The 27,490-nt window shown below is 54.3% G+C and overlaps 9 protein-coding genes across 9 annotated transcripts; 6 read left to right on the forward strand and 3 right to left on the reverse strand.

Annotated features, from left to right (window-relative positions):
* Positions 1–429: 429 nt before the first annotated feature.
* Positions 430–2,521, forward strand: BROUX77_007522 (uncharacterized protein; the record flags this gene model as incomplete). The annotated part of the gene is made up of 3 exons (XM_073752626.1): positions 430–508; positions 595–1,079; positions 1,172–2,521. The coding sequence occupies 3 exons, from the start codon at positions 430–432 to the stop codon at positions 2,519–2,521; spliced, it is 1,914 nt and encodes a 637-aa protein (XP_073601815.1).
* A 1,011-nt stretch (positions 2,522–3,532) lies between these two features.
* On the forward strand, positions 3,533–5,604 carry BROUX77_007523 (uncharacterized protein; the record flags this gene model as incomplete). The annotated part of the gene is made up of 3 exons (XM_073752627.1): positions 3,533–3,601; positions 3,674–5,415; positions 5,478–5,604. The coding sequence occupies 3 exons, from the start codon at positions 3,533–3,535 to the stop codon at positions 5,602–5,604; spliced, it is 1,938 nt and encodes a 645-aa protein (XP_073601816.1).
* Positions 5,605–5,918: 314 nt separating this feature from the next.
* BROUX77_007524 (uncharacterized protein) lies at positions 5,919–7,781 on the reverse strand (the record flags this gene model as incomplete). The annotated part of the gene is made up of 4 exons (XM_073752628.1): positions 5,919–6,359; positions 6,445–6,952; positions 7,015–7,659; positions 7,735–7,781. 4 exons carry the CDS (start codon positions 7,779–7,781, stop codon positions 5,919–5,921), a joined length of 1,641 nt encoding a protein of 546 aa, XP_073601817.1.
* A 797-nt stretch (positions 7,782–8,578) lies between these two features.
* Positions 8,579–10,006, forward strand: BROUX77_007525 (uncharacterized protein; the record flags this gene model as incomplete). The annotated part of the gene is made up of 2 exons (XM_073752629.1): positions 8,579–8,744; positions 8,838–10,006. 2 exons carry the CDS (start codon positions 8,579–8,581, stop codon positions 10,004–10,006), a joined length of 1,335 nt encoding a protein of 444 aa, XP_073601818.1.
* Positions 10,007–10,212: 206 nt separating this feature from the next.
* Positions 10,213–13,033, reverse strand: BROUX77_007526 (uncharacterized protein; the record flags this gene model as incomplete). The annotated part of the gene is made up of 3 exons (XM_073752631.1): positions 10,213–10,249; positions 10,336–12,883; positions 12,961–13,033. The coding sequence occupies 3 exons, from the start codon at positions 13,031–13,033 to the stop codon at positions 10,213–10,215; spliced, it is 2,658 nt and encodes an 885-aa protein (XP_073601819.1).
* Positions 13,034–13,579: 546 nt separating this feature from the next.
* Positions 13,580–15,544, forward strand: BROUX77_007527 (uncharacterized protein; the record flags this gene model as incomplete). Its single annotated transcript, XM_073752632.1, has 2 exons — positions 13,580–13,790; positions 13,854–15,544. 2 exons carry the CDS (start codon positions 13,580–13,582, stop codon positions 15,542–15,544), a joined length of 1,902 nt encoding a protein of 633 aa, XP_073601820.1.
* A 2,565-nt stretch (positions 15,545–18,109) lies between these two features.
* Positions 18,110–18,400, forward strand: BROUX77_007528 (uncharacterized protein; the record flags this gene model as incomplete). The annotated part of the gene is made up of 1 exon (XM_073752633.1): positions 18,110–18,400. One exon carries the CDS (start codon positions 18,110–18,112, stop codon positions 18,398–18,400), a length of 291 nt encoding a protein of 96 aa, XP_073601821.1.
* Positions 18,401–19,647: 1,247 nt separating this feature from the next.
* Positions 19,648–22,144, forward strand: BROUX77_007529 (uncharacterized protein; the record flags this gene model as incomplete). Its single annotated transcript, XM_073752634.1, has 2 exons — positions 19,648–21,202; positions 21,393–22,144. 2 exons carry the CDS (start codon positions 19,648–19,650, stop codon positions 22,142–22,144), a joined length of 2,307 nt encoding a protein of 768 aa, XP_073601822.1.
* A 1,380-nt stretch (positions 22,145–23,524) lies between these two features.
* BROUX77_007530 (uncharacterized protein) lies at positions 23,525–27,058 on the reverse strand (the record flags this gene model as incomplete). Its single annotated transcript, XM_073752635.1, has 1 exon — positions 23,525–27,058. One exon carries the CDS (start codon positions 27,056–27,058, stop codon positions 23,525–23,527), a length of 3,534 nt encoding a protein of 1,177 aa, XP_073601823.1.
* Between the last annotated feature and the right edge of the window lie 432 nt (positions 27,059–27,490).

Raw genomic sequence — 27,490 nt, forward strand, 5'->3', positions numbered from 1 at the left:
AGCGCCCCAGGCCCCTACCACGAGTTTTGTACAGCTCCCCTCCCTGTCTCATGACTCAGCAGCCGCATTTCTGCTGGGCTTTCGCGCCAAAAATATGCATCCACTTTTTTTTCGGCCTTCCCACCCACAACGCGACGGCTGGTCGACTCCAGCCTTGGGAATAATATCACCAGCGCCTTTTCCCGGGACCATCAACATTGCCCACCGCCAATTTGCGTCCAGACCGCACGCCGCACCGCGCGAGATTCCCGACTCGCACCAAAGCCTCCCCCGAAAATACCATTCACGGCCCATTCATTGTCGACTGTCTGAGTGCCACCCTTGCACGCCGTCTCCAGCTTTGATTGAGACTCGCTCCGCCTCCCTCCTTGCGCCAGCCAGCAATCGCATCCATCTATCGCACTGCCTGCGCGATTCATCGACATCTAAATGGAAGAACTGAGTGCTGCTAACTCGCCGCCAAGAGACAACGCGTCTCCTGCGCAAAAGTCCGTTGAGGACAACGACGGTAAGTTGCGGTTTGCCCGCTCGCTCTGCAGGTCGCCTGTGGCTGGCTCGATTGCATTGCTGACATGGACTTGGCCGCTTGCGCAGATGTTCAGATGAACGACGCCCCCACTGCAGACGTCTCGGTCAAGGTTGACAGCGAAACGCCGGCGCCTGCTGCCGATGACAATCAAACCTCCCAGAACAAAGACCAAACAATGGCCGACCAAGACGACGAGGAGGGCGCACAAGAAACAGAAGCCCAGAGCAAGGAATCCACCGAGTCGGCCGTCCGGAACCACCTCCTGGAGCAGAAGCACGCCGTGGTGGTCCCCAGCTACAGCACGTGGTTCGACATGGCCGCAATCCACGACATTGAAAAGAAAGCCATGTCCGAGTTTTTCAACAACCGGAATCGCAGCAAGACGCCCACTGTCTACAAGGACTACAGAGATTTCATGGTCAACACATACCGCCTCAACCCCGCCGAGTACCTTACTGTCACTGCGTGCCGCAGAAATCTTGCCGGCGATGTTTGCGCCATTATGCGCGTGCACGCCTTTCTGGAGCAATGGGGTTTGATCAACTACCAGGTACGTGTGCTGCTTTGGCCTTGCGCCTGGGACTTCCCATTACGGCAGCCAACGCACCGATCTGCGGGACTAACATGGGCTTGAAACACTAGGTTGATGCCGAGCAACGGCCTGCTCCCGTCGGACCTCCCTTTACCGGCCACTTTAGAATCATTTGCGACACTCCCAGGGGCCTGCAGCCATGGCAGCCTGCTGCGGATTCCGTAGTGCAGGAGGGCAAACGCAACAGAGATACCGAGGCCAAGGCTGGGGCCACGCCTGCGCCCAAGAATGATCTGAATCTCGAGCTAAGCCGTAACATTTATGAGCCGAACGCCAAGGCCACAAAGCTAAGCAAGCCTGGTGCTGGCGCCAACGGTGAAGCCTCTTCAGCGGACGCTGTGGCCGAGGCCGCTGGCAAGGTTGCCATTGCCAAGGTCAACTGCAATCAGTGTGGCATTGACTGCACCCGTGTTTACTACCACAACGCCCAGTCCGAGGCCAACACCAAGACGCGGTCCAACGTCTGCCCTAGCTGCTTCCTGGAGGACCGTCTGCCAAGTAACCATGATACCTCGCAGTACACCCGTGTCGAGAACCCCTCATACAGCGCTGTGCCCGACCGCGACGCAGCTTGGAGCTACGCTGAAGTCCTGCGGTTGCTCGAGGGACTGGAGCGCTTTGACGAGGACTGGGGCGAGATTGCCGAACATGTGGGAACCCGCACGCGCGAAGAGTGTGTCTTGCAGTTCCTCCAGCTCGGAATCGAGGACAAATACCTCGAGTCGGAAATGCTCGGTGCGGGCTCGACTGGACTTTCGTTCCTTGGCCCAGAGGGAAGCCAGCTGCCGTTCAACCAGGCCGAGAATCCCGTTCTCTCCGTCGTCGGCTTCCTGGCTGGTCTTGCCGACCCCAGCAGCACCGCCCTTGCTGCGCACAAGTCAGCCGACCAACTGAAGAAGGCTCTGCGCAGCAAACTATCAGGCGACAATGGCGAGACAGAGTCCAAGGAAACCGATGCTTCCAACGACAAGAGCGGCTCGATGGACGTCGATGGCGCCTCTCAAGCTGGAAGCTCAGTGGCCCTCGCCGCCATGGGCGCTCGTGGTGCCGGCTTGGCTTCATACGAGGAGCGGGAAATCATGCGCCTGGTGTCTGCTGCCGCCAACGTGACTCTGCAGAAGCTTGAGCTCAAGCTCAAGTACTTTGGCGAGATGGAGACTGTTCTCCAGTCGGAGAAGCAGGAGCTGGAGCGCGGTCGCCAGCAGCTTCTGGCGGATCGCCTGGCCTTCAAGCACCGCGTCCGCGAGGTCCAACAAGGCCTGGACCAAGCTGCGTCGGTCGGCGGCGAGGCCGGCATGCGCATGGCCATGGAAGCGGTTGGCCAGGGCGAGCAGTACACGTTTGGCTCAGGCGGCGCCAGTCTTGCGCCGCCTGCAGATGGCAAAGCTGTCGAGGTGTAATGTGGTGGATCGGATTTGGCTTACAGCCAACTAAACCATAGGGATCTACATCATACGGGTCTTTTTGTTTTGAGCTGGGAGAGGAGGAGAGAGCGGATTTGGTTATCCGGCGGCGTGTACATGTTTACTTGGTTCTGTTTTTTTTCTTTTTTTCTCTCTTCTGGAGTAGCAATGTACTGCTGTTGAGCCCTAGACAATTCAGTTCCCGACTTGTTTGGTGCCTGGCGACGTGAATTTACGTGGTGTGTGTGTGTGTGTGTGTGTGTGTTTTGTGTCTCGCTGCCGAGGCTCGGCAACAAGCCGCAAAGGCCTGACAGATGGCCGCCAGCTATATTCACGTGATTTTAGAGCTAACCCAAAGTGGGGTAGGGCGCCACCAGGAGGAGCCAGGGGTCTTGGACATGTGAAAGCAAACGTCGCAGGCTTTCTTCGCAGGCGGCGCTGAGTGTGATGTGCGCCGGGGGGAACGTGTGAGTGTGCGAGACTTTTGGCTTTGTTCTGAGACTTGGGCCACGCAGTCGTGAGGCACGAGTCACACACGAGGCGAAGAAAAAGAGGGTGTTTTTGAGAACAAAGGGCACATGGGGACATGGAGAATAGAATGGAGAACCGCATGGGGAAGCAGGATGCAGTTGCAGAATCAGGAAGGATCTGGGCGGATAGCCCCGATTTTGTCTCTTGGCTGTCTGGGTGGCAATTGCCCTCGGTCGCATGGAGTTGCTTCCTGCTTCCTGGGGCAGCTGCCTCTGCCGCCCGCACCTGCCATTTCCGCGCATCATCCTCGGCCCATTATAAACACCAGCGCGCCTGCTTCGGAAGCACATTCTCAGCTGCCGGATATTGGCTGGAATCCAATCCCTTAGTTATCGCTTTGATAGCGCCCTCCAATCCGCTCTTCTATCCGGGCTTTAGCCTCTTTATCCCAGCCTCACCCAGTCCGAGCTGCCCGTCCATTTGCCGTCTCCATTTATCCCTCCATTTTTTTCTCTTCTTCTTTTTCCTGCCACCACCATGTTGGCCGCTCTGCGAGTTTCTGCGCTGCAAACAAGCACCCCTTCTCCGTCTCGATTTCTCACAAAGGTTTGCCGCCGCTGCTCTGCTCTGCTTCTTCTCTGCGCTCCCATCTAACCGCCCGCTGCCTCCTCTGTCTAGACCCTATCCTCCGCTGTCGCAAGAATGGCCCCCGCTGCCACACGCGCAAACTCCAGTGCCTCTGGCCTGCCCGCCGGCTACGTGGAAGACAAGTCCAAGGGCCCCATGCTGCGCTTCCAGGACTCGCTCCCCCGTCTCCCGGTCCCCGCGCTATCAGATACCGCCGCGCGCTACGTCCAGTCGCTCAAGCCGCTCCTCACACCCGCCGAGTTCGAGAAGAGCAAGGCAGCCGTCGCCGACTTTGTCAAGCCGGGCGGTGTGGGCGAGAAGCTGCAGGAGAAGCTGGTGGCCAAGCGCAACGACCCCAGTGTCAAGAATTGGCTGTACGAGTGGTGGAACGACCTCGCATACCTGTCCTACCGCGACCCCGTATGTCCGTACGTCAGCTACTTTTACTCGCATCGCGACGACCGCCGCCGGAGAGACCCGGCCAAGCGCGCCGCCGCCATTTCCACTGCCGTGCTCGAGTTCAAGAAGATGGTGGACGGGGGCACTCTAGAGCCCGAGTACATGAAGAAGCTTCCCATCTGCATGGACACCTACCAGTGGATGTTTAATGCCAGCCGTGTCGCTGCGAAACCCGCCGACCACCCCGTCAAATTCCCTGCTGCCGAAAACAAGCACATTCTTGTGATCCGGAAAAACCAATTCTTCAAGGTGCTCCACGAAGTTGACGGCCAGCAGCTGTCCACGGCCGAGCTGGAGAAGCAGTTTGCCCACATCTACAAAGCCGCCACAGAGCCAGTCTCTCCCGTCGGTGCTCTGACGTCAGAGAACCGTGATGTGTGGGCCGACGCACGAAAGGTTCTGCTCGATGCTGATGCTAGCAATGCTGCCTCTCTAGAAGCAATCGAGTCGGCCTCGTTCACAGTGTGCCTGGACGATGCTGCTCCCGTGACTCTGGAGGAGCGCGCGCGCCAATACTGGCACGGCGACGGTGCCAACCGCTGGTATGACAAGCCTCTCCAGTTCATTGTCAACGACAATGGAACCTCGGGATTCATGGGCGAGCACTCCATGATGGATGGCACCCCTACGCACCGCCTTAACGACTACCTAAACGACATGATCTTCAACAACAAGCTCGACTTCTCAAACCCCAGTGTGCGCTCCAATCTACCCGAGCCCGCCCCCATCAAGTTTGTCGTCAACAGCGCCGTCCAGTCAGAGATTGACCGCGCCGTCGCTGACTTCAAGGACGTCATTGGCAAGCACGAACTTGCCGTCCAGGCGTACCAGGGCTACGGCAAGGGCCTCATCAAGAAATTCAAGTGCTCGCCCGACGCCTACGTGCAGATGATTATCCAGCTGGCATACTTCAAAATGTACGGCCAGAACCGTCCCACCTACGAATCTGCCGCCACTCGCCGCTTCCAGCTCGGCCGTACCGAGACCTGCCGCACCGTCTCCGAGGCCTCGAGTGCCTGGTGCAAGGCCATGGGCGACTCGGACGTCAGCAGCGAGGACAAGACAAAGCTCTTCTACGACGCCATCAAGTCTCACCTTGAGTACATTGGTGCTGCCTCGGACGGCAAAGGCGTCGATCGCCATCTGCTTGGCCTCAAGCTGCTTCTCGAGCCTGGCGCAGAGCTGCCTGCCATCTACAAGGATCCCGCAAACGCATACTCGTGCTCATGGTACCTGTCCACCTCGCAGCTCAGCTCCGAGTTCTTCAATGGCTACGGGTGGAGCCAGGTCATTGACCAGGGCTTTGGCATTGCCTACATGATCAACGAGAACAGGTCAGTATCCCACAACACGACGTGAATCAATGAATGAATGCTAACGCTTTTATACTCGCCAGCCTCAACTTCAATATTGTTTCCAAGAAGCTTGGCTGCGCCAGAATGAGCCACTACTTGAATGAGGCCGCCGAGGAGATGCGCGACCTCCTCTTGCCCACAATTGCGCCCCCCAAGGCGAAACTTTAAGATGGGGCTGATTGGTATTGTAACTCTTACGTAGATTCATGTTCTCCGATATCTCGCATTCCTCTTTTATACAGCAATCATGTCCTTGCCTTTTCTATTTCCTTTTGCCCATATCACAAGACCGCAAACTATGTAGAACAAATAGAGACACCGTGCCACCTTGTGTTCCAAAGACCATCCAAGAAAAATATGCTCATTAAGCTGGCTATATAACACCCCAAAAAAAACAAAAGAAAACCCCCCTACCCCGCTGCTCTGTACTCGCAACACCACAACTAAGCCACAGCAACGCAAACCGCAGCACCAAGCATCTCTCAGCCGTCGTGCTTGACAATCTCGTTGACGAGGACATCCTTTTCCTTGTCGTAGTAGCTGCAGATCTGGGCCGGCAGAGGCAGCTCCTTGTACTCGTCGTCGTCGCCAATGACGTTGATGCCGACGCCGACCGACTTGCTGGTGAAGACGCGGGTGTCGCTACTCTCCTTGCTAAAGTAGATTTCCGAGCCGTCGACCTGGTCCAGCAGTACGGTCGGCACGGTGCCCATGACCTGCAGGGCAAAGTTGCCCGACTTGACGACATCGACGGTGGAAATGAGGTCGTCGACGACAAGACTGAGGCGGTTCGTGGATTCGACTGTGATGGTGTTGCCCTTGCCCTTGACGATGATAGTGGTGTGGTTGCATTTGCTGATGAGAATAGACTGTGAGATTGTCGTCTCGATGGTGATGGGCTGTTGTTCCTTTTCAAAGTTTTCCTGGAAAGAAAGAAACAAGGCAGGCGGGTTAGAACACGATACTATCCATTGACATGCCGAGAGCCTCGGCTGAGATACAACTTACAATCGTCCATTTGTTGCCCTCGAGTTCCTTGCGCGGAGGCTTCTTCATGCGCATGCTCTCGGGCTTGGGCTTCTTTCCCGGCGCCGGGCTCTTGCCGCGAGAGCTGCCTTCTGAGACCACGGAGCTTGTTCTCAGCGCCGGATTCTTGTGCGTCATTTGCGACTTTTCGACCTTTTTCAGGCCCTTGGTGACGTCCTCACCACGGTTGAGCTCCGAGAATACCGCGCCAAAGCCCCCGCCCGATGACTGGTCAGCTGGGGCTTCAGCGTTGATGTTTAGGACCGGAGGGGGGCCGGGAGGGGGCGGCGGCGGGGCGCCGCCTGCGGGTGGGGCGGGAGCCGCAGGCACAGCGGGTGCAGACTGGGTGGCGAGTTCGGCTGCAACTTCGGCTGCAGGCTTGCCCTTGGGGTTCCACATGATACCGTGAGGGAAGTGCTCCTTTGTATATTCAATAAGGTCGCGGAACACCTGGTAAAAGGAGTTGACCCATTCAACCTGTTGAGGGTCCCTGGTGGAGGTTAGTAGCAGGAAGCAAACATGGCAAAGCCGGATTACATGGGCAGGTCTTACTTTTCTCTAAACTCCTTTAACACGCGGTTACCGAAGAATTGCGAGGGCCCTAGAGACTCCTCAACATGCTTCCACGGCCGATTCTCGACAGTGACCCAGGCAAGAAGCATGATGCCCTCGCTGACAGTGCTAAGCTGGGAGAACATGGGAGATCCACGGTTGCTGTCCTTGTAGTTGATGACAGCCATCAGCGCATCGTTGATGGGCTTGATGAGGTCCTGGTACAAGGCCATTTCAGAGCCGTGAATATCGGGCTTCTTGGCCTTGGTGGTGAGCAGCAAGAAGTTGCGCTCCTCCTGGAAGCCCTCCTGGACCTTGGAGGCCTGTTCAGCGACAAGGCCGCCCAGCTTGTTGCTTAGCTCAACGTAGTTGGCCAGACTGGTCTTGAGAAAGTTGTCAAACTTGACAATGGTGTCCGGCAGAGGCTCGGCAGGGGCCTTGGTGGGTGGGGCTGGCGCCGGCGCCGAAGCTGCGGCTGCGGGTGCGGGTGTAGCCGTGGGCAGAGCCGTGGAGGCGCGGGGAGTGGCGGAAGTTCCGGCCGAAGCGGCGGCTGAGGGAGACAGGGCGTCGGCTTCGGGGGCACCAGGCGACAGGGCGATGGTGGCTTCGGCAATGTCTTCCAGGCGCATAGTAGCAGCCTCGAGGCTAGACAGACATTGAAGATCAGCATCGGCAATCAAGGGCGAGGGCAGACGGAGACTTCAAACATGTTCCACATACCGCTTTATGAGCGTGGTCAGGTTATGCATGGGACTCGAGGTGGCCATGACGGGCAACAGCAGAAACAGGCGGGACGGGGCGTCTTTGGGGAGAAGAACAGTTGGCGATGGCGGCGGGAAATGTGCGCGGGGGAGCGAGGTTGAGCGGGTAGAGCGTGAGTGGCGCGCAAGAGAACGCAGCAGTAGTTTTGTAGTTGTGGAGAACACTGTTCAGTTGGTCGATGGAATGGGGCCAGCCAGGCCAGGTACGAGCGGGTTCGACCGGTAGTGTGGGGGAAACAAAGCTAGGGGGTTGGGTTGACGGCGAGAGAGGGAGCTTGGGTGCTGTCGGCACAGGACGACGAAGCCAGCTATTAGTTACAAGAAACCCTAGTAAGAGAGCCGGCCAACCCTACGGTGGCGGGGCTACTCTTGTACATTTGTACATGCACACATACTTCTGTGGATCGTCCGCCTGAGCGCGCCCAGACGTTTTACAGCACTGAAGCCCGACAGGCTCCAGGCCTGCTCAGGGGCTCGGGCGCCCAGGGACGCGCCCCCATCCAGCGTTTAGTTCTGCTCCAGCGGCCCAAACAGCCTGAAGCTGCCTCCAGCACCACCAAATACTTGTCAACTCATTTCGTGTTTCAGCTGGCCGCAAGAGCCCAAAAGTCTGTCTGTGTGTAGGATGGCGATGGGATGCTGGCTGCGACGACGTGCTCGGCTCGACTTGGTTTATGTGGCCATTGTTGTTTGAAGCCCGTGACGACAGCCACTAAACAAGTCTCCAAGGGCCATCTCTTCTGTGTGTTTAAGCCGATAGCGATAGCAGTCTGCGCTCTTCCAAAGACCAAGACCCGGGAATCATGGACAGTGCAGAGATACGCCAGGACAGCGGTGGCTGCGCCCGAGACGAAGCCGTTGCTGCGGAGGAACTCGTGGTCATGGCGCAGCCCGCAGCTCCCGCTCCACACGAACAGACGGGAGACGGCCCGCAGATGGACTTTGTCACGCTGGGCATGTTCATCATTGGTACGTACGCCGCCCACCTCAGACCACACGTCTCCCCACCCGGCACCATAGTTATCACGGCTTTGCTTGAACTAACCCACGCTCCCGCGCTAGATGAAATAGAGTTCCCGCCCCCCAGGCCGCCGGTCAAAGATGCTCTCGGGGGCGCAGGCACCTTTGCAGCTCTGGGAGCCCGCATCATGTCTCCGCCGCCAGACTCCCAGTCGGTGGGCTGGATTGTCGACCAGGGTTCTGACTTCCCGCCGCCGCTGGTCGAGCTGGTCCAGTCGTGGGAGAGTAGTGCGCTGTTTCGCAGAGACGACACTCGTCTCACAACCAGAGGATGGAATGGATATGGAGACGCCGAGGCGCGGGTATTCCGCTACACAACCCCCAAAAAGCGCCTGACTGGCCAGGACTTGACGCCCGCTATGCTGCGGTCCAAGTCGTTCCACATGGTGTGCTCTCCGGCGCGGTGTCGCGAGCTGGTTTCCGAAATCAAAGCCCTGCGCAAGGAGATACAGACGTCGTCCAGCGAGGCCGACACCAAGCCGCTCTTCATATGGGAACCGGTTCCCGATCTCTGCACGCCCGAGAATCTTCTCGAGTGCACGCGCACTCTGCCATACGTCGACATCTGCAGCCCCAACCATGCCGAGCTCGCCGGGTTCATGGGCGAGACCGGGCTCGACGAAGACGGCAACATCTCACAGGATGCCGTCGAGCACAACTGCGAACAGCTGCTCGCCAGCATGCCGCTCCAGTCCTTTTCGCTCGTGGTCCGCGCCGGCCACAAGGGCTGCTACATTGCCCGCAATGGCGGTCGCAAGGGCGGCAGCACCAGCCAGAAGCCCAACCCCAAGCCTAACCCCAAGCCCGTGCGTCAGAAAACAGACCATACCCTTGGCAGCATGCTCCGGCCAGACACCGACATGTTTGCCCTCTTTGAGCATCTGACGCCCGGCGACGACGGCTGCATTGTCCGCGACGAAATCGAAGTCGATGCCGGCTTGTCGCGCTGGATTCCCGCCTTCCACACCGATCCGTCCCGGGCCGTCGATCCGACCGGCGGAGGCAACTGCTTTCTAGGTGGCCTGGCAGTTGCCCTGGCCAGGGGCCGCCATGTGGAAGAAGCTGCAATATGGGGAAGCGTGGCTGCCAGTTTTTCCATTGAGCAAGTTGGAGTACCCACACTTGTTGGAGATGGAAATGGGGGGGAAACGTGGAATGGGGTCGATGTGCAGGATCGTCTGTTGGAGTTTAAAACTCGCGTCATATTGTAGAGATGAGTCTCACTGGACTCATCAGTCTATTATTACTTACACACACTTCTCTCAAAAACACTCGGCAAAAATAATCCAGTCATGCAGATAGTTAGAGTTACAAGCAACCCCCAGGCCATTATTTCCTCATTAGAAGGCAGTCAACTAACTAAGTGATAACTTGTGAAGATTTATCCATGTGCTAGTCAACTATGAAAAATCCCACCTTACATCTTAATGACCTCGCCCTCATTCTTCATGAACCTGTGTAGCCTGTTAGTACTTGTTTCCTTGCACGTGGGGGGAAGTAGAAAGACCGAGAAAACATCTTAGTTTAGGGGCCAACTTACATGATGAGACCAAGAGCATCGAGCTTCTCCAGCGCCAAAGTGGCCTCGGCTTGATCAAAGTGTCCACCCTCGCTGGGCTTCAGCATCTGGTTCACTGAGGCAACAATGTCCGTCACCTTTGCCGTATCGTCGGAGCTGAAGAGAGGACCCATAAGCAGACGACCCATGAATTTACGGAATGTTTCCATCCGCTCCTGCGATATCTCAGCCTGTGAAATCGCGAGGGACACAGTGGAGCTAGCAAGCTCTTCGGCTGCCTGTGACTGGGCGCCTGAGAGTGGCTGTGATTGCGATTGTGACTGGAGCTGCGAAAGAGGTATCGATGAAGCAAAAGAAGCTTGAGAAGCAGCATCGGTGTCTGGGAGGCTGACGCCGGGGTTGAAGGTAGATAGTGTCGGCGGCTGACTTTGAGAAGCAAGAGTAGAGCTGGTGCCAGGGACATCACCGGCAGCACGTGCGGCTAGTCTGGTGTGTCGTGTAGTTGCTGCTGTTGAACCTCTTGAAGCTCTAGAAGCCTGTGAAGGGAGGCCATTTCCATCGCCATCAGAATCCTCGTCGCTGGATGATTCCAGGACAGGCATGTTGGTACGCCGCCTCTTTTTCGGTACATCGTCCAAGACTTCTTTGAATAGAGCAAAGCGTAGAATAGCCTCAGCAGCCAAGGCGTCTTGCTCTTCAACCTGTGCCGAGAGACGCGCCTTGGCATGAGCTGTGGACAAACGAATCAGGGTTTCCAGTGTTCGCACAGTCAGGGGACTGGTGCGGCGCTGGTTGCCTTCCATTTCGTCATTTCTCAGGCCAACATAGATGTCGCCAATAATTGTCGAGGCCTCAGGCGTAAGTGCGGGTTTTCGTGCTTTAGCGTACTGGATGTACTTCTTCATGAATGGGATGCTCACGACTTCAGGTTTCTGGTTATTTCTGCGAGTTCGCACACCGGTATGGAGCATTGGGTCGTACTTTTCGTAGATTTCGGTACGGGCATTGGTGTTTGCTTCCTTCTCGACGCCAACGCCAAGAGACTGAGAGCCAACCTCACGAACAGGAGCACCCTCCTCCATACCCGGAGCTCGGTATCGATGCATACGCAAAACGTGTTCAGAAACTCGGCGGTCTCGCGTGTCCTCAATGTCATCTGTGACAACAAACAACAAATCAAAACGTGACAACAGGGAGTCTGGGAGTGCAATGTTCTTGTGGGGATCTTTATGGGTGTCGTATTGGCCAAAGATGGGATTGGCGGCTGCAACCACACTGCAGCGGGCGTTCAAAGAAGTGTGGATTCCAGCTTTAGCAATAGTAACAGTCTGTTGTTCCATTACTTCATGGATGGCCACACGATCGATGTCAGACATTTTATCAAACTCATCGATACACACAACACCGCGGTCAGCCATAACCATGGCACCTGCTTCAAGGCGTCTTTCACCTGTTTCTTTATCTGATGTTACGGCAGCGGTCAAACCAACACCAGAAGATCCACGACCGGTTGTGGCGATAGCAAGAGGAGCAGTGTTGAGGACGAAGCGAAGAATCTGTGATTTGGCAGTCGACGGGTCACCAACCATCAATACGTTAATGTCTCCTCTGAGATGTGTACCGTTTTCCAGGTTCTTTTCTACACCACCCAGGAGCATGAGTAGAATGGCTTTTTTGATGTAATCGTGGCCGTAAATGCTTGGTGCGAGGGACTGAGACAGCAGTTCCAATAGGTTCGACCGCTTGGAAAGCTTGTTGATTTCGCGAATATCGTTGTCGGTAATGGCGGACGTCGCAGCACCGCCGATAGACTTGGACGACAAGAGAACAATGTTGTTGGCTAGAACAAGCGTCTTGAAAAGGGCACTGCTATGGTTGGCGTTTCGGTTTCCCAGGGTGCGGTAGATACCGACTAGTTGGATTCTATCGCCCGGCTTCACTTTGTCAACCAAATCGTCATCCAGGATCACGTCAATGCTGCGAGGCAGCTGCCCAGCAGGTGCTCTCTCTGGCATTTCTTGGATCGAAATAGTCTGGTGATCCCGGTAAACCGAGTAGCCATATTCTGTCATGAGCGGGTTTCCTTCTGCGTCCTCTCGGGGGTAAACGCTGGAAGTCGTGGGGCCGTTGGTCATTGTTTGGTCCTGGTATTCACGGAAAAGAAAGACTTTCTTCTCTTCGCTGTAATGCACACTCTTGACAACCTTGGGGCGGATCAATGAGCATCTGGTCACAATTCCCTCCATAGATATCATGCGGTTGAGATGACGGGAGGAAATAGTGCGAGGATTACATGCATAGAGACCAAAGCTACCGCTCCAAGCGCAGTAATATTCTGTTTCGTCTTCATTGGAGAGGCCATTGATCGATTTGACGATCGCTTTGAGCGCATGGTTGAAAGCCAGTGTGTAGTCGAAAGGCTGTTCAAGGACGCCGTCGGCAAGTTTTGGGTTGTGGTCGCGGAGTTTGTCTATGCTAACTACCAAGCGACGTTGGTTCTTCTGTAGCATGAGACCAATCTCTCCTCTGTAGCTATAGCTGGCCGAAGACTTGTTCTTGCTGCTCATATCTTGAGATTACAACAATTAGCATATACAGCGCAGACCAGGTGACACCACGACGGGCGGGGGCAGTAGTGGCATGTACCGGGATCCAAGAACTCCTCGGCCTGTCGGATGCGATCGCGAACCGCCTCATCCTGTAGCATATAAGAGTCCATGTTTGCAGGTGGTCGCTCGCAGGCTGGCGGGAATGTCGACAGAAGACGGAAGATGACACAGTGGCCCGAATCGAGGCGGTAGTACCCAGAGATTTGGCGATTGTGGTGCTGGTGGGTTCAAGGTTGATAGCAATGGCGGCTAAATGAGCCTGGTGGGGGAGTGAGGGGAACTGCGACAAACTCGAAGGGGAAAAAAAAGCAGTCAGAGAGGGGTACCATGACAACACAACTTGGCGATCTCGTTGTCTCAACGCGTCGCGCATTAAGTGGCACCCATACGGTTTAGAGTTATATCCAGGTTAGTTACATTTGGTGTACGGGGGAGACTGACTCTTAGGGTTATGTCTCAAGCTAGGTCAAAAGGGGAACACCAAGAGGGGGGGCTTAACCCATTCAACGTCATTGTTGTCCATGAACAACACCGTTGCTTTTCTTAGCGTTCTCCTTAGGCCCTCATCAATCTCCTCCATTTGCACACGTCGGGCTGCCCTACTAATTCTCGATATCTGGTCTCAGCACCTCTTTTTTCTACGCTCCCTTGATTTAATGGCTGTGGGGCTTAGCGGCGGGCGCAATGTCGCCGACGAGGAAGCCCGTGCCGAAGTCGACGTCCTCAACTCCCGCCTCGAAAAGACAGCCCAGCTCACGAAGAAGATCCAGGCTTCCTTGAGTCGCTTGGAAGCCACAGGCAAGAGTGTGCGGGATGTTGCCGGCCCTCTTAGCGGAGAAACTCGCAAGCTCCAGGTTCTTGATGCTAGTTAGTTGCACACAACATGCGCCCTCCTAGAAGCATGCCGGCCTTGCTAATCTACCTCCCAAGACGTCGACGGCATGATTTTTGCCATCGGAAGGCTCCGCCAATCGGTCGATAGCAAAAATGACGAAGAAGCTCTGATTCGATCTGGACCCGAAAAGGTTGGTCTGTCGCAGTATCTGGCCTCGATCAAGCGGCTTGCGCAGTCTGCTTCTGATATGCAAACTTCCAACATGCGCGCCAATCAGCAGGCAATGTCAGATCTGTTGCGGCTTGTGAACTTTGGAAACAATATGCTTGAGTCGTACTTCCAGAAGCTGCTTCAAATCGACACACCGTCTGCTATCGAGCCTTTGCAGAATATTACAAAATCAAGGCCATTTCCCCTCCTCCCGCAGGAGAGCATGGCTCGCCTAGGCCTTATTACAGATTACATGGCCACTCAAAGAAAACAATCGAATGCGCCAACTGCCCCCCACGACGCCTCTGTTGGCCGCATCTATGTCGACACGAGGGGCCCTTATCTGACTTCGAGCTTGTCAAACTTGGCAATGGCAAGCGTCAATACGGCAAAGAAACAAAATCCAGAAACAGTCTATCGAGCTGGAACCAATGCCATTGGGTCCTATGCGAAAGCAATGGAGGGGATGCTTTTGGCAGAATATGACAACATCTGCAATCTATTTCCCCGTGAGGACTGGGGGTCCCTGTTCCAAGCCGTGTGCCAGCCTGCACTGGCAGATCTCGCCAGAACGATCCGCGATCTCAACACTCACATAAAGATGCACCTGCCATTTGACTGCTTTCTATCATACGAAATCACTGGTATCATGGCAATGCTCACCACGAAACTGGAGGAGAGAACTGGAGATGTCATCAAGTCGTCTTTGGCTTCAGCCTTGAAGCCTGTCAGAGAAACAGCAAAGAGCTCCATAGCCGAACTTTTGGAGCACATGAAGCGCAACATAGCCAACCTACAAACCCTCCCGGCTGATGGTGCATTGATACCCCTTGTTCCTGAAATTGTCCAACGGCTACAAACCATGCTCGACTTCATCAATCCGCTTTCAAGCATCATGGTATCTCTTGGAGATGGTGGTTGGAAGCAGTCTGTCAAAACGCCTACGCCAAGCCTTGCAACCTTTGATATCGGAGCCGACGGCAGAGAAATTCTCGCCAACTACTGCATGGACACGATTGAGATCTTGTTGACAAACCTGGGACAAAAGTCTCGCGTAGCCATCAAGGGCAAAGCGACACAGGGCGTGTTTTTGGCCAACTGCGTCATCACCATCGACAGAGGTGTGCAGGAGTCGGATCTCAAGCCATTGTTAGGAGCCAGAGTGGCCTCGCTCGAGCAATGGAGGAAGCGGGCTGTTAGTCTCTATATCGAGTCATGCAAGGATATTTCCATGCACCTGTTCGACGTCATACACACAAACAGGTCTGCTCGACCTACGTCCGGGCCGTCTGACTCGGCATCTGCCGTAAAGGGCCTGTCAACAAAGGACAAGGACAACATCAAGTCCAAGTTCGCGGCATTCAACACTAGTTTTGATGAGATGGTTGCGCGACATCGTGCGTGTAACATGGACCCTCAGGTCAGGCAGATGTTTGCAAAGGCTGTGCAGCAAATGCTCGAGCCTTTGTACAACCGCTTTTGGGATCGGTATCATGAGATTGACAAGGGCAAAGGGAAACATGTCAAGTATGACAAGGCCGCCATTGCGCGGACGTTCGACAGCCTTTACACCTAAACTCCTGTGTATACAGACATAACCAGTTAGTCCTATTATGATGTATTTATGGCCACGAGGTATCGGGTGTGCTCCCTTTTTTTTCTTGAACAGCATTCTAACTATCAAATACCGGCTCCGTGTTGGGTCTGTCGCTTTCGCAATTCTATCGATATATCCTGGCAATATTACTTAAAGCTGACACCGTCTTTGAATCGCTTGATATCTGACAATCTGAGATGGTTCTCACGTCTCAGGGCCTCATCTCAGAATGGATACCCGATGTTTATTCAGTGCGAGCCCCGGTGCCGAACCTTCGATACATGCATATATGCTTCTAAAATGCATGTAACGGTTATTATGCAAATAAAAAATACATCGCCTCTCTTTGCACTGACTTCATCTTTACAGCCAGAACACGTAATCAAACATCCCGGCTTCACCAACAAATGGCCCAGCCATAATTTGACAGCAACAGCGCATCTCCTCGACATTGACGGAAACCAAGTGATTGATATCCTTTAGTTGGTTCCGATATCAGTGGGCTTTGGCGCTACTCCCGCAGGAAATTCCCTCAACAATGACGTGATGCCATCTCCGACTTCCACAAGCTATCGAATCCAACGCGCCATGATATCGCCCAACCGATCATCTATTTGAATACGCATGGCTCACCTCCAATCTTACACCGCAATAATGAACCGTGCAATGGACCTTCAACTGGCCAGGATGAATCACGAGTTGGAAAGCTCCGGTCTCGTTTTCGGGCATTGGCGAGTCTATACGCGACGCGACTAGCTAGTGCTACATTGATTATATTGAGCTGAGGGCATTACTATGTTCTGTGAGTTGCAGACGGGTGGCTGCTGTCTCTACTTGAGGCCATCATCCACGACTTGACCCAACATCTCTTGGGGTTGCCAGAAAAGGAAACATAGCTGCAGCCGTGGTCACTACTTTCAGATCGCCAACGGCACCACAGCAGCTGTCTCGTGCGTCGAGGTGTGCAGACACCCACCTGGTGGGTATGCCCACGAATCAGGGCACGATTTGGTGAATGAGACCAGATCTTCATCCCCTTGTCCTCAGCGGTGGTTTCGAGCTCGACAAGCCTTTGAGTTAGCCCTTCCAAATCTGATTTTCTTATAAGCTCATGCCACAGGTCTTTTCTTTCCGTCTGTACTGATATTCTTCCATGAATCTTTTAGACTATCAAAGTTGTCTACCACTCTGTTTTTTGTTGGGCTTGAGGCTACATGAACTCTATCCATACTCGGGGTTGAACAATTGAAAGAGTTGGGGATCCTTAAGTGTTGGGCTCCGACTACAAAGAGAAGACCTTGTTGAAATCTTTGAGTCCACAATCCAGGGTAGAACTCACCGGAGTAGGCGTAGGCCGTCTCTCTGGTGATGGAAATACTCTAGTAATGACATACCTAACCACGACGAACGAGGCAAGCGCCGCTGGATTGAGCCTACAAATCATGGAATCAACCAGACTATAATGTCTGACTATACCTACATGGCTATTTGTTCTGAGGGCATGGAGGAGAGATCACTTGGATTTCCCAGGACACGCCAGCCGCCTTGGTCCTCACGGTCTACGGGACTGTGTTTGTCGCAAACAAAGTGCCGTGGAATGGGCTTCGAGTATTATGATCCGAGCCGTATGTTCGTCACGTTGTATCTACATCATACCTCACCTTTTGCATTGTTAGCTCTGCAAACTCATCCTGTTACTTCTTGTCTTCACCTAGGCTGTGAGCCCCTTGAACTTGGTTCTCCACACAAAGGGACGAAACAGTGGGAAAAACAAGCCGCAACTATGAATATACAGAAACGTCGAGGCCACCACGTGCAGCAAAAACTCAAGTGTCAGCGTCATCGATAGACGCTTGCACCAAAAACGGACATTTCACGTCAGAGTTTCATGTTGCACTGCACACCGTCGAACAAATTGTACGATGGCTACCTGGTGACAAAATCACCACCCCGCACACCCCAATCCTTCCCTGTGACACTATACACGAGGTGCTCGACAAGTTCGATACAGAAGAACGAGCGACGAAGAAGATGCATAAATTGGATGCATCGGACACAATTCATTTCGACTTGACAAGACGTTTCGCTTTCTCTTCAACCGGCTCGACCTCTCTGATATATCATTCTCCAGGCTGACTTCGTGTCCCCGACTACTTTTTTCGCACCACTGTACGTTGCATCGTAGGTTACCCCTATTCGTCAAACTAATCCAGCGTCTTTGTTTCTTTTATTTATCGTGCTGACTTAGTATCTTTGTTTCGATAACTAGTTAGTTATTGTTTAGACCAAACTCTGCCTTTCGTTTCGTTCCATTTTGCTCGACTAGCCGAGGAAGTTATACAGGGTTAATCTGAGAACCCAACTAGGAATCGACAATACCTCTTGCTCTATCGCCTTTGCGCCTTTTTCCGCCACCAACTATTCGCCAGAGTCAACGTTATGTGTGCTTCCATCGACTATGACTTCTGGGAGGGATATCAAGTTCTTCTTCAGAATCCGTCCCCCCATGTATGGCGAATGAGTCGGCTCCCCAATTCGCTTCCCATGGCAGCCAAGATCGAGTTGACTAAAGCCTTTAACGAAGGTCTGTCCGCTCCCCAGCCAACTATGCCTGAAGGTGCCAGCCCCGCAGGCCAGGTTCTGGTTTGGGCGGCCTTCCAAGCCGGAACCCGTTGGAAATTTGACGAGCATGTCACTGTCGATGTTTTCATGGGTGACCCTGAAAAGTTCTATATTTTTGAGGCCCAATCTCTGAGTTGCTTGAACGTGCCCCAAGAACCTACAACACAGAACAAAAGAAAATCATTGCTGTCTTCACGCATCTGGGAGACTTAGCCCTAGATTGGGCATTTAACTATCTCGACACGGACAGATTTTTTGACCGCGTTGATACGTATGCGGAGCTCATGACGACCATATCTCAGGCATTTAGCAACCCTGGCTGGGAACAAGTTGCCGCCAGTCAAATCTTTGAGCTTACCCAGACTAGATCCTGTGCTAGTTATTATGCGGAATTTTGCGCTCTGGCTAACAGGCTAGGCTGGACCAACACCGACTACATGATTCCACTGTTCGAACATGGCCTAAAACCACACATGAAGCGCAAGATCGCCATAAACCGAGGTGCTGCGCCGCAGGGCTCCTTGAAGGAGTTCGCCAATTACTGTACCATGTTGGAGTCGAGGAAATATTAATGGAGCTGGGCCTAGCCTAGTTCGATGTCACTACTCAGTGATCTACTGCAGCTTGGAGTGCCTTGGTCTTGAACTAGACCAGTACTGACACCGTCTCTACTTGGTAAAGGTCATAACCCCCTACGCCCCAGCCCTTAACGCCAGCCATGGCCCCCCGAGCTCCGAGGAGTATTTTAACTGAGGGTTTTAACCAGTTGAGGTAGCTGGCCTTTTTGTTCTCATCAGAATATTTTTGCATCTGCTTGTCATGAATAGCCATTTCGGCTACTTGTCTATACGTAGGGCTATGCCTGGCATCTTACCCCGCTTCTAGTTTCAACGCTAATGTTCCAAGGACGTATGATGATGCGGTTATACCGCTTGGTGGTCTGTGTAACCCTGAGTGTCACTCCGGTTTGACCAATCGGGTGTGGCAGGTATACACACTATAGGTCATAGATCATCGCTATTGGGTAACTCGATACGCTGGAGCTGATCAACGCATTCTGTCGTCTCCGCTACTTCAGTGTTCCTATGATTGTTTATTACCTCCTTTTGTTGCTTTAAGATACAACTAGTTGAGTGTTGCCTCTTCATCTTAAGTCTAGCATACGTCTTAGAGAATTATATCCTCTTCTTATGGGCGTCTTCTCACGCAGGCCCGACTGTCCACCCCCAGAAGCTATCATTGTCTCGAGGTGTTGGCTGTCTGGAATCCGACTGATTTTCGGGCCCTATTCATAATTCCAAGTTGCCGTTTTTGACCTTGGTCTCAGAGGATTGAGCGAGAAACTCTATGCCTACATCGTCCCTGGCCAGACTGAAGACCTTATTTTCGGCCAAGGATGGATTGCCAAACATGATGCTTCCCTTCGCCCCGCGCAAAACGAAGTATTTATCCGCCTACCCATGCCTCTCCGCCTCACCACGACCACTGCTGATCCCAACGTTCTTCCCGTCTCCGCCCGCGCCATCCGTGCCTTCCACTTGAGAGCCCGACGCTCTCCCAATGTCCGCATTTTCTCCGCCACGCTCCATGACATTGAGAAAGCTCTCAAAGCCAAGATCTACACCGACCCCCGTGCTAACTGTCCCGAGTGGCCTCTTCCCGTTATCGACGCCTTCGATAGGAAGAAAGCTTCTGAGCTTCCCCCGAACCGCCCTGGAATTGATACAGAGATCCGCCTTAAACCAGGCTTGTCCCCGCCCTCGTGCCCTCTGTACTCAATGAGCCGAGAAGAACTGCTGCTGCTCCGGAAAACTCTCTACGACTTGCTCGACGCTGGCTTTATCCGAGCCAGTAGTGCTGAGGGAGGTGCTCCTGTCATCTTCGTGAAGAAACCTGGTGGTGGCCTTCGTTTTTGCGTAGACTACCGTGCCCTGAACAGCGTCACGGAGAAGGATGGTTACCCGTTACCACTGATCAACGACACCCTCCGTGATATTGCTGCTGCCAAGTACGTTTCCAAAGTTGACGTCATCTCTGCTTTCCATCGCCTCCGTCTTAAAGAAGGCAGTGAAGCCTACACGGCCTTCCGCACCCACCTCAGCGCGTATGAATGGCTGGTCACCCCTTTCGGCCTCACTGTTGCTCCTGCTGCGTTCCAACGTTTCATCAACCATGTTCTCTCCCGCTGGCTTGGAATATCCTGCTCCGCTTACCTCGATGATGTAGTGATTTACAGCTCTGACTCCCGCGAACACCACCGTGACCTTGTCCGTCAGATCATCCGCGCTCTCGGAGATGCTGGCCTACAGCTTGACTGGGATAAAAGTGAATTTGAGTCCCCGTCCATCAAGTACCTCGGCTTCATTGTTGAACCCGGCTCCGGCATCCGTGCAGACCCTGACAAAGTCAAAGCCATCCAGGAATGGGAAGCTCCCACGTCTGTCCGTGGAGTTCGTAGCTTTCTTGGGTTTGCCAACTTCTACCGATGTTTTGTCCCTGAATACTCCACCATCGCCGCACCACTGACCCGGTTAACCAAGAAGGACCAACCCTTCAAGTGGGAAGACGAACAACTCCGTTCGTTTGAAGCTTTGAAGAAGGCCCTTGTCTCTGCCCCGCTCCTTGCCACCTTCGACCCTGACCTCCCCACCATCGTTGAAGCCGATGCTTCCGGTTGGGCCCTGGGAGGTTCCCTTAGGCAACAAGGTACTGATTCTCTTTGGCGTCCAGCCGCTTATTTCTCGCGGAAGCTCAGCCCGGCGGAAGTCGACTATCCTATCCACGACAAGGAAATGTTGGCTATCCACTCCTGCCTCCGCGCCTGGCGCTCCTACCTCGCCGGCATCCCGTTCGAAGTACACACCGACCACCAGAACCTCTTGTACTTCCAGAAGCAAAGAATCATGTCCGAACGCCAACGCCGCTGGGCTGTACCCTCGACTCCGCCACCCGTCTCCTCTGGCGTGACCGCCTGTGGATCCCGTACTATGAGCCCCTCCGCACCCGTATCATTCAGTATGTCTACGACTCTACGCTTACCGGCCACCCTGGAGGATCAGCAACTCGTGATCTAGCCAGCCGTTCCTATGCATGGCCTGACCTCTCTGACAATGTCCGCCGCTTCGTTGGTAATTGCGACACTTTGGTAAAAGCAAGATTTGGCGCGACCAGAAGCGTGGCCTCCTGAAGCCCCTGCCTGTTCCAGACCGTGCCTGGCAAGAACTAGCCATAGATTTCATCGTCGGCCTCCCCGAATCTGAAGGCTGTACTAATATCTTTGGAGTCACCGATCGGCTATCAAAGAGTAAAATCTTGATACCGATGCAATCCTACACTGCCCCTGACGTAGCCAGGGCCTTCATCACCCACGTCTTTGCCCACCATGGTCTACCCCGCGCCATCACGTCCGACCGAGGTCCCCAGTTCACCGGTTTATTCTGGACAGAAGTCTGCCGTCAGCTCTCCATCACCCGTCGCCTGTCCACTGCGTTCCACCCCGAGACCGACGGCGCCCAAGAGCGCTCTAACCAGGAGATCGAGACCTACCTTCGTGCCTTCACTGCCTTCCTGCAAGACGACTGGGCTGCACTTCTTCCCCAAGCCCAGGTCGCCCTGAACAACCGTACTGCTATTGCCACTGGCCTTTCCCCGTTTTTCTTTACCCACGGTTACAACATTGACCCCCTCGACTTGACTACCGACCACGAACCAGGCTCCACCGTTTCCCCCGCCACTGCCGGCCACAACTGGCTCGCCAAGCACCGTGACGCAACCGCGTTCGCCAAAGCCTCCATGGCTGTCGCCCTTGAAACACAGCAACAACATGTTAACCGAGGACGCCAGGCAGCCGTTTCCAAAACGGACTCACTCTGTTCCCGTTTGTTGTCTAATCTCGCTGGGATCTCAGCCTCCCCGTTGGGTATCAACCCTAGTGCTGAGACCTTAGCTGGTCTTTAATTCAAACAATCCTACATTACCCTTCCTTTTTTAAATTTTTTTATTTTACTGCGAACCTCACGGAGTTTTTGAGGCATCGCTACGAATACTCTTTGACATAAAAGCGGATGAAGTTTGGAATCCAATCAAGCTCAGATACCCACAGCTTACCCAGCTCACCTTCTTCGGTATTCCTTTCCGCTTCAGAAGATAACCATTCAACTATTCCACCCCTTCGACAATGGCTGACCAACCTATGTCCGGCGCTGCCTCCTACCCCTCTGGTTTTGGGGGGGGCTCTTCGAGACAAGTTCCTCCAATTGCTAACAGCTTCACCCCGGATCAACTGCTTTTTATCTAGCAGCTACTAGCGATGAAGAACAATAATGATGACAGCAAGGATTCGCGTCATCGCCTGCCATGGCCTAAGTGGGATGACAAGAAGCAAACGTTTGAGCTGTTCTATGAACAGCTGGAAGCCAAGGTTGAAGAAGACCATGGAGCCATCGGCTCTGGAAGAAGTGTATGCCTAGGCATATACATGGCCATTCCCAATAGTCAACAGGCCCGGGTCCAGAATTGGTTCCGCAACGGAAATGCCCATAACTAGGATTGGCACCAGTTTCTACGACACATACACCAACAGTTTCGAGACAAAGACACCGTGTTCAAGGCTGGAGAGACTCTAGTTTTCATGATGATGGGGCCCAGCCAACCTTTCTCGTCTTTCTTGGACGACTTCGAGACGCAACTAGGCCTCGTGGAAGGTCACTGTTGGCACGACCGAGCCAAAATCGTCCTGTTGCACAGCCCGCTGAATGAAACTCTTAAACACCATCTGGTGCCCCGACGACTCGATGAGAATAGCTACGAGGCATACGTGGAGGCGATGGCAAATGTAGCAAGACAAGTAGAGTCCCTGCCTATGTACAAGTCAAAGGAGTTGCACCAGACCCGGACTGTGTATCCCAAGACCTCACCTATGTCCACTATGTTACGGGTTGAGAACCTGTGGTTGGATCAGATAGAGCTGATCCAGTACTCTCGATTGCAGGTCGTTTCATCGAATTTGGACAAGGTTTCGGATGAACTTCGGCAACTCTTCGGATATTACGGATAGGGCCCGAAGAAATGTAAGGCTTTACGGTCTAAAGGAGAACGCTTTTAGAACAGCAGAAATAAATTAAGAAACAGATAAAGAGAAAAGACTAATGTACAAGAAAACGGGCGGAAACAACACTATCTATATACGCGCGGTAGAGGTATGACGCGTACCCTTGACAACGACGGTGTGCACACGGGTTTGGCAGGCGGTGAGTAACGGCGGTGTGCAAGGCGGTGTGGACGGCGGTGTAAACGGCGGTGAGGGCGGAGCCTGAGCCTACCTCGATCCATAGATCGTTACAATCGCCTCCTCCTCCCTCTCCTCCGGGGGACTGCTGGCAACTTCCAGGGGCACTCGTGGGTCTGCTCGTATCTCTCGAGCGCTGCTGTGTCTAGGACGTGTGACAAGGGTTCCCATGTTGGCTCTGCCCATCCAGTCCACTGGACGAGCACTTTGTGACGTTTGTCGACGACCTTGTGTTGTAGGATCTCGTCGACAAGGTACTCGCCAGCCACTAAATCGCCGGAGGCTTCTTCGGGCGCGATTGCAGGTGGTTCCGGGTTGGCTAAGACTTGGGAAGGCAGAGGGTCATCACGGGCGCGGCGGACAAGACTCACGTGGAAGACGGGGTGGATACCGGTGGGCGTGTCTAGTTTGACAGCGTGCGTACCGACGACTTGGATAACGCGGTAGGGCAAGGCAAGCCAGTCGAGTGTCTTCGAGGGGCGGATGGTGCGCACGTTGCGCAGACGCAGGTAGACTCGGTCGCCGACTTTGAAAGCTTCCGCTGCCTGGCGTCCCCGGTTGGCATGTCGTTCCTGTGTTTCAAGGGCGAATGCCATGGAGGCCTGGGCGAACGCGGTTGCGTCGCGGTGCTTGGCGAGCCAGTTGTGGCCGGCAGTGGCGGGGGAAACGGTGGAGCCTGGTTCGTGGTCGGTAGTCATGTCAAGGGGGTCAATGTTGTAACCATGGGTGAAGAAAAAAGGGGAAAGGCCAGTGGCAGTAGCAGTGCGATTGTTCAGGGCGACCTGGGCTTGGGGGAGAAGTGCAGCCCAGTCGTCTTGCAGGAAAACAGTGAAGGCACGGAGGTAGGTCTCGATCTCCTGGTTGGAGCGCTCTTGGGCGCCGTCGGTCTCGGGATGGAACGCAGTGGAGAGGCGGCGGGTGATGGAGAGCTGGCGACAGACTTCTGTCCAGAATAAACCGGTGAACTGGGGACCTCGGTCGGACGTGATGGCGCGGGGTAGACCATGGTGGGCAAAGACGTGTGTGATGAAGGCTCTGGCTACGTCAGAGGCAGTATACGATTTCAGCGGTATCAAGATTTTACTCTTTGACAGCCGGTCTGTAATACCTAAGATAGTAGTGCAGCCTTCGGACTCAGGGAGACCGACGATGAAATCCATGGCGAGTTCTTGCCAGGCACGGTCCGGGACGGGCAGGGGCTTCAGGAGGCCACGCTTCTGGTCGCGCCAAATCTTGCTTTTACCGCAAGTGTCGCAATTACCAACGAAGCGGCGGACATCGTCAGAGAGGCCAGGCCAAGCGTAGGAGCGGCTGACTAGATCACGGGTTGCTGATCCTCCAGGGTGACCGGTGAGCGTGGAGTCGTGGACTTGCTGGATGATACGAGTGCGGAGGGGCTCGTAGTACGGGATCCACAGGCGGTCACGCCAGAGGAGACGGGTGGCGGAGTCGAGGGTACACTCGCTGATCTGCCAAGGAAGGCCCCACTCGTTGGGGAACGAGCGGGCTTGTTCTTGGACAGCTTGTCGCGCTTGCCAATAACGTTCGTTATGGGTAAGTGCCGAGTGCCAGAGGGTCTGGAGTTCCGGGTCAGCAAAAGGGGCATCTAGGGCAGCGTGGTCGAGGGTCAGGGTTCCTTCAGGGTCTTTGTCAGGCTCTTTAGCCCAAACGGCGGCGGCAATGACGAAGTCGGGCCCGTCAGGGCGCAGAACTTGGTGGACACGGGACTGGAGGCGTTCATCGGAGAGGTCTTGGGGCAGGTCTTGGTCGCGGCGGGAAAGGGCATCGGAGGTCACTTGAGTAACGCCGGGTCGATGAATTAACCGAAAGTCGAACTCGGACAATTCATGGGCCCAGCGGCGTTGGCGTTCTGACAGGGTTCTTTGCTTCTGGAAGTACAAAAGGTTCTGGTGGTCGGTGTGTACTTCGAACGGGATGCCAGCGAGGTAGGAGCGCCAAGCGCGGAGGCAGGAGTGGATGGCCAACATTTCCTTATCGTGGATAGGATAGTTGACTTCCGCTGGGCTGAGCTTTCGCGAGAAGTAAGCAACAGGACGCCAAAGAGAATCAGCACCTTGCTGTCTGAGGGAACCTCCCAGGGCCCAGCCGGAAGCATCGGCTTCAACGATGGTGGGGAGGTCAGGGTCAAAGGTGGCAAGGAGCGGGGCAGAGACAAGGGCCTTCTTCAAAGCTTCAAACGAACGGAGTTGTTCGTCTTCCCACTTGAAGGGTTGATCCTTCTTGGTCAGCAGAGTCAGGGGAGCAGCGACGGTGGAGTATTCGGGGACAAAACAGCGGTAGAAGTTGGCAAACCCAAGAAAACTACGGACTCCGCGGACAGACGTGGGAGCCTCCCATTCCTGGATAGCCTTGACTTTGTCTGGGTCTGCACGGATGCCGGAGCCGGGTTCAACGATGAAACCAAGGTACTTGATGGACGGGGACTCAAATTCACTTTTATCCCAGTCAAGCTGTAAGCCAGCATCTCCGAGAGCGCGGATGATCTGACAGACAAGGTTACGGTGTTCTTTGCGGGAGTCAGAGCTGTAGATCACTACATCGTCGAGGTAAGCAGAGCAGGAGATACCGAGCCAGCGGGAGAGCACATGATTGATAAAACGTTGGAAAGCAGCAGGAGCACCAGTGAGGCCGAAAGGGGTGACTAGCCATTCATACGCTCCGAGATGGGTGCGGAAGGCCGTGTAGGCTTCACTACCTTCTTTCAGGCGGAGACGGTGGAACGCGGAGATTACATCGACCTTGGAGACGTACTTGGCGGCAGCGATGTCACGGAGGGTGTCGTTGATCAGTGGTAACGGGTAACCATCCTTCTCTGTGACGCTGTTCAGGGCACGGTAGTCTACGCAAAAACGAAGACCACCACCAGGTTTCTTCACGAAGATGACAGGAGCACCTCCCTCAGCACTACTGGCTCGGATAAAGCCAGCGTCGAGCAAGTCGTAGAGAGTTTTCCGGAGCAGCAGCAGTTCTTCTCGGCTCATTGAGTACAGAGGGCACGAGGGCGGGGACAAGCCTGGTTTAAGGCGGATCTCTGTATCAATGCCAGGGCGGTTCGGGGGGAGCTCGGAAGCTTTCTTCCTGTCGAAAGCGTCGATGACAGGAAGGAGCCACTCGGGACAGTTGGCGCGGGGGTCGGTGTAAATTTTGGCCTTGAGGGCCTTCTCAATGTCGTGAAGAGTGGCGGAGAAGATGCGGACATTGTGAGAACGGCGGGCTCTGAGGTGAAAGGCGCGGACGGCGTGGGCAGTAACAGGGAGGACATCGGGATTGGCAGTACAGTTGGTAAGACGAAGGGGAGTGGGCAAGCGGATGAAGACTTCGTTCTGGGCAGGGCGGAGGGAAGCGTCGTGCTTGGCAATCCAGCCTTGACCCAGGATGAGGTCCTCAGTCTGACCAGGGACGATGTAAGCGTAGAGTTTCTCGTCCAATCCTCCGAGACCAAGGTCAAAAACGGCGACTTGATCGATGACGGGTGGGTTTTGGTCATTAACTACTTGAGCAATTGGACGAGGGCAGATGGGCAGGATAGTAGTGTCATGAATAGCTATCCTGACACTGCTCATGCTAAGGGTTATGCATGAGACCTACCCCACTCTTCTTTTCCACAACGCCGAAGGTCGGCGACCTATGAAGATGCGCTTATGGCACAGGTTGGTCTGTGTAGATCGTGAGTTGATCAACGGATATGAGGTTGTCGTGGGATGTGCTGAGCACGGGTGCTCTGATAGACGTTGTTCTGCTGCTGCGGAGTTTTCTTGTTGCAATTGCCATTGCGTGCGTAGGTGGGGGTTGTTATCTGGTTCGATTGTTACGAACCTGTTACGTCTTGTTTACACGAGACTTATCTTTTGTTCGTAGTTAGATGTTGATTGTTTCTAGCTTGGGAAGACAGAGTTTTGTCAGGAGCGCCGACAACATAAATATCGTCGTCTCCTGCCCTGAGTTGATCAGGTTTACTCTTGTTCTCCAAGCTTAACAATCACATGCACTTGCTT

The sequence above is a fragment of the Berkeleyomyces rouxiae genome, assembly GCF_048999995.1.
Source record: "Berkeleyomyces rouxiae strain 22BRR77 chromosome Unknown BrBRR77_ptg000012l, whole genome shotgun sequence".
In the NCBI taxonomy this organism is placed as follows: Eukaryota; Fungi; Ascomycota; class Sordariomycetes; order Microascales; family Ceratocystidaceae; genus Berkeleyomyces; species Berkeleyomyces rouxiae.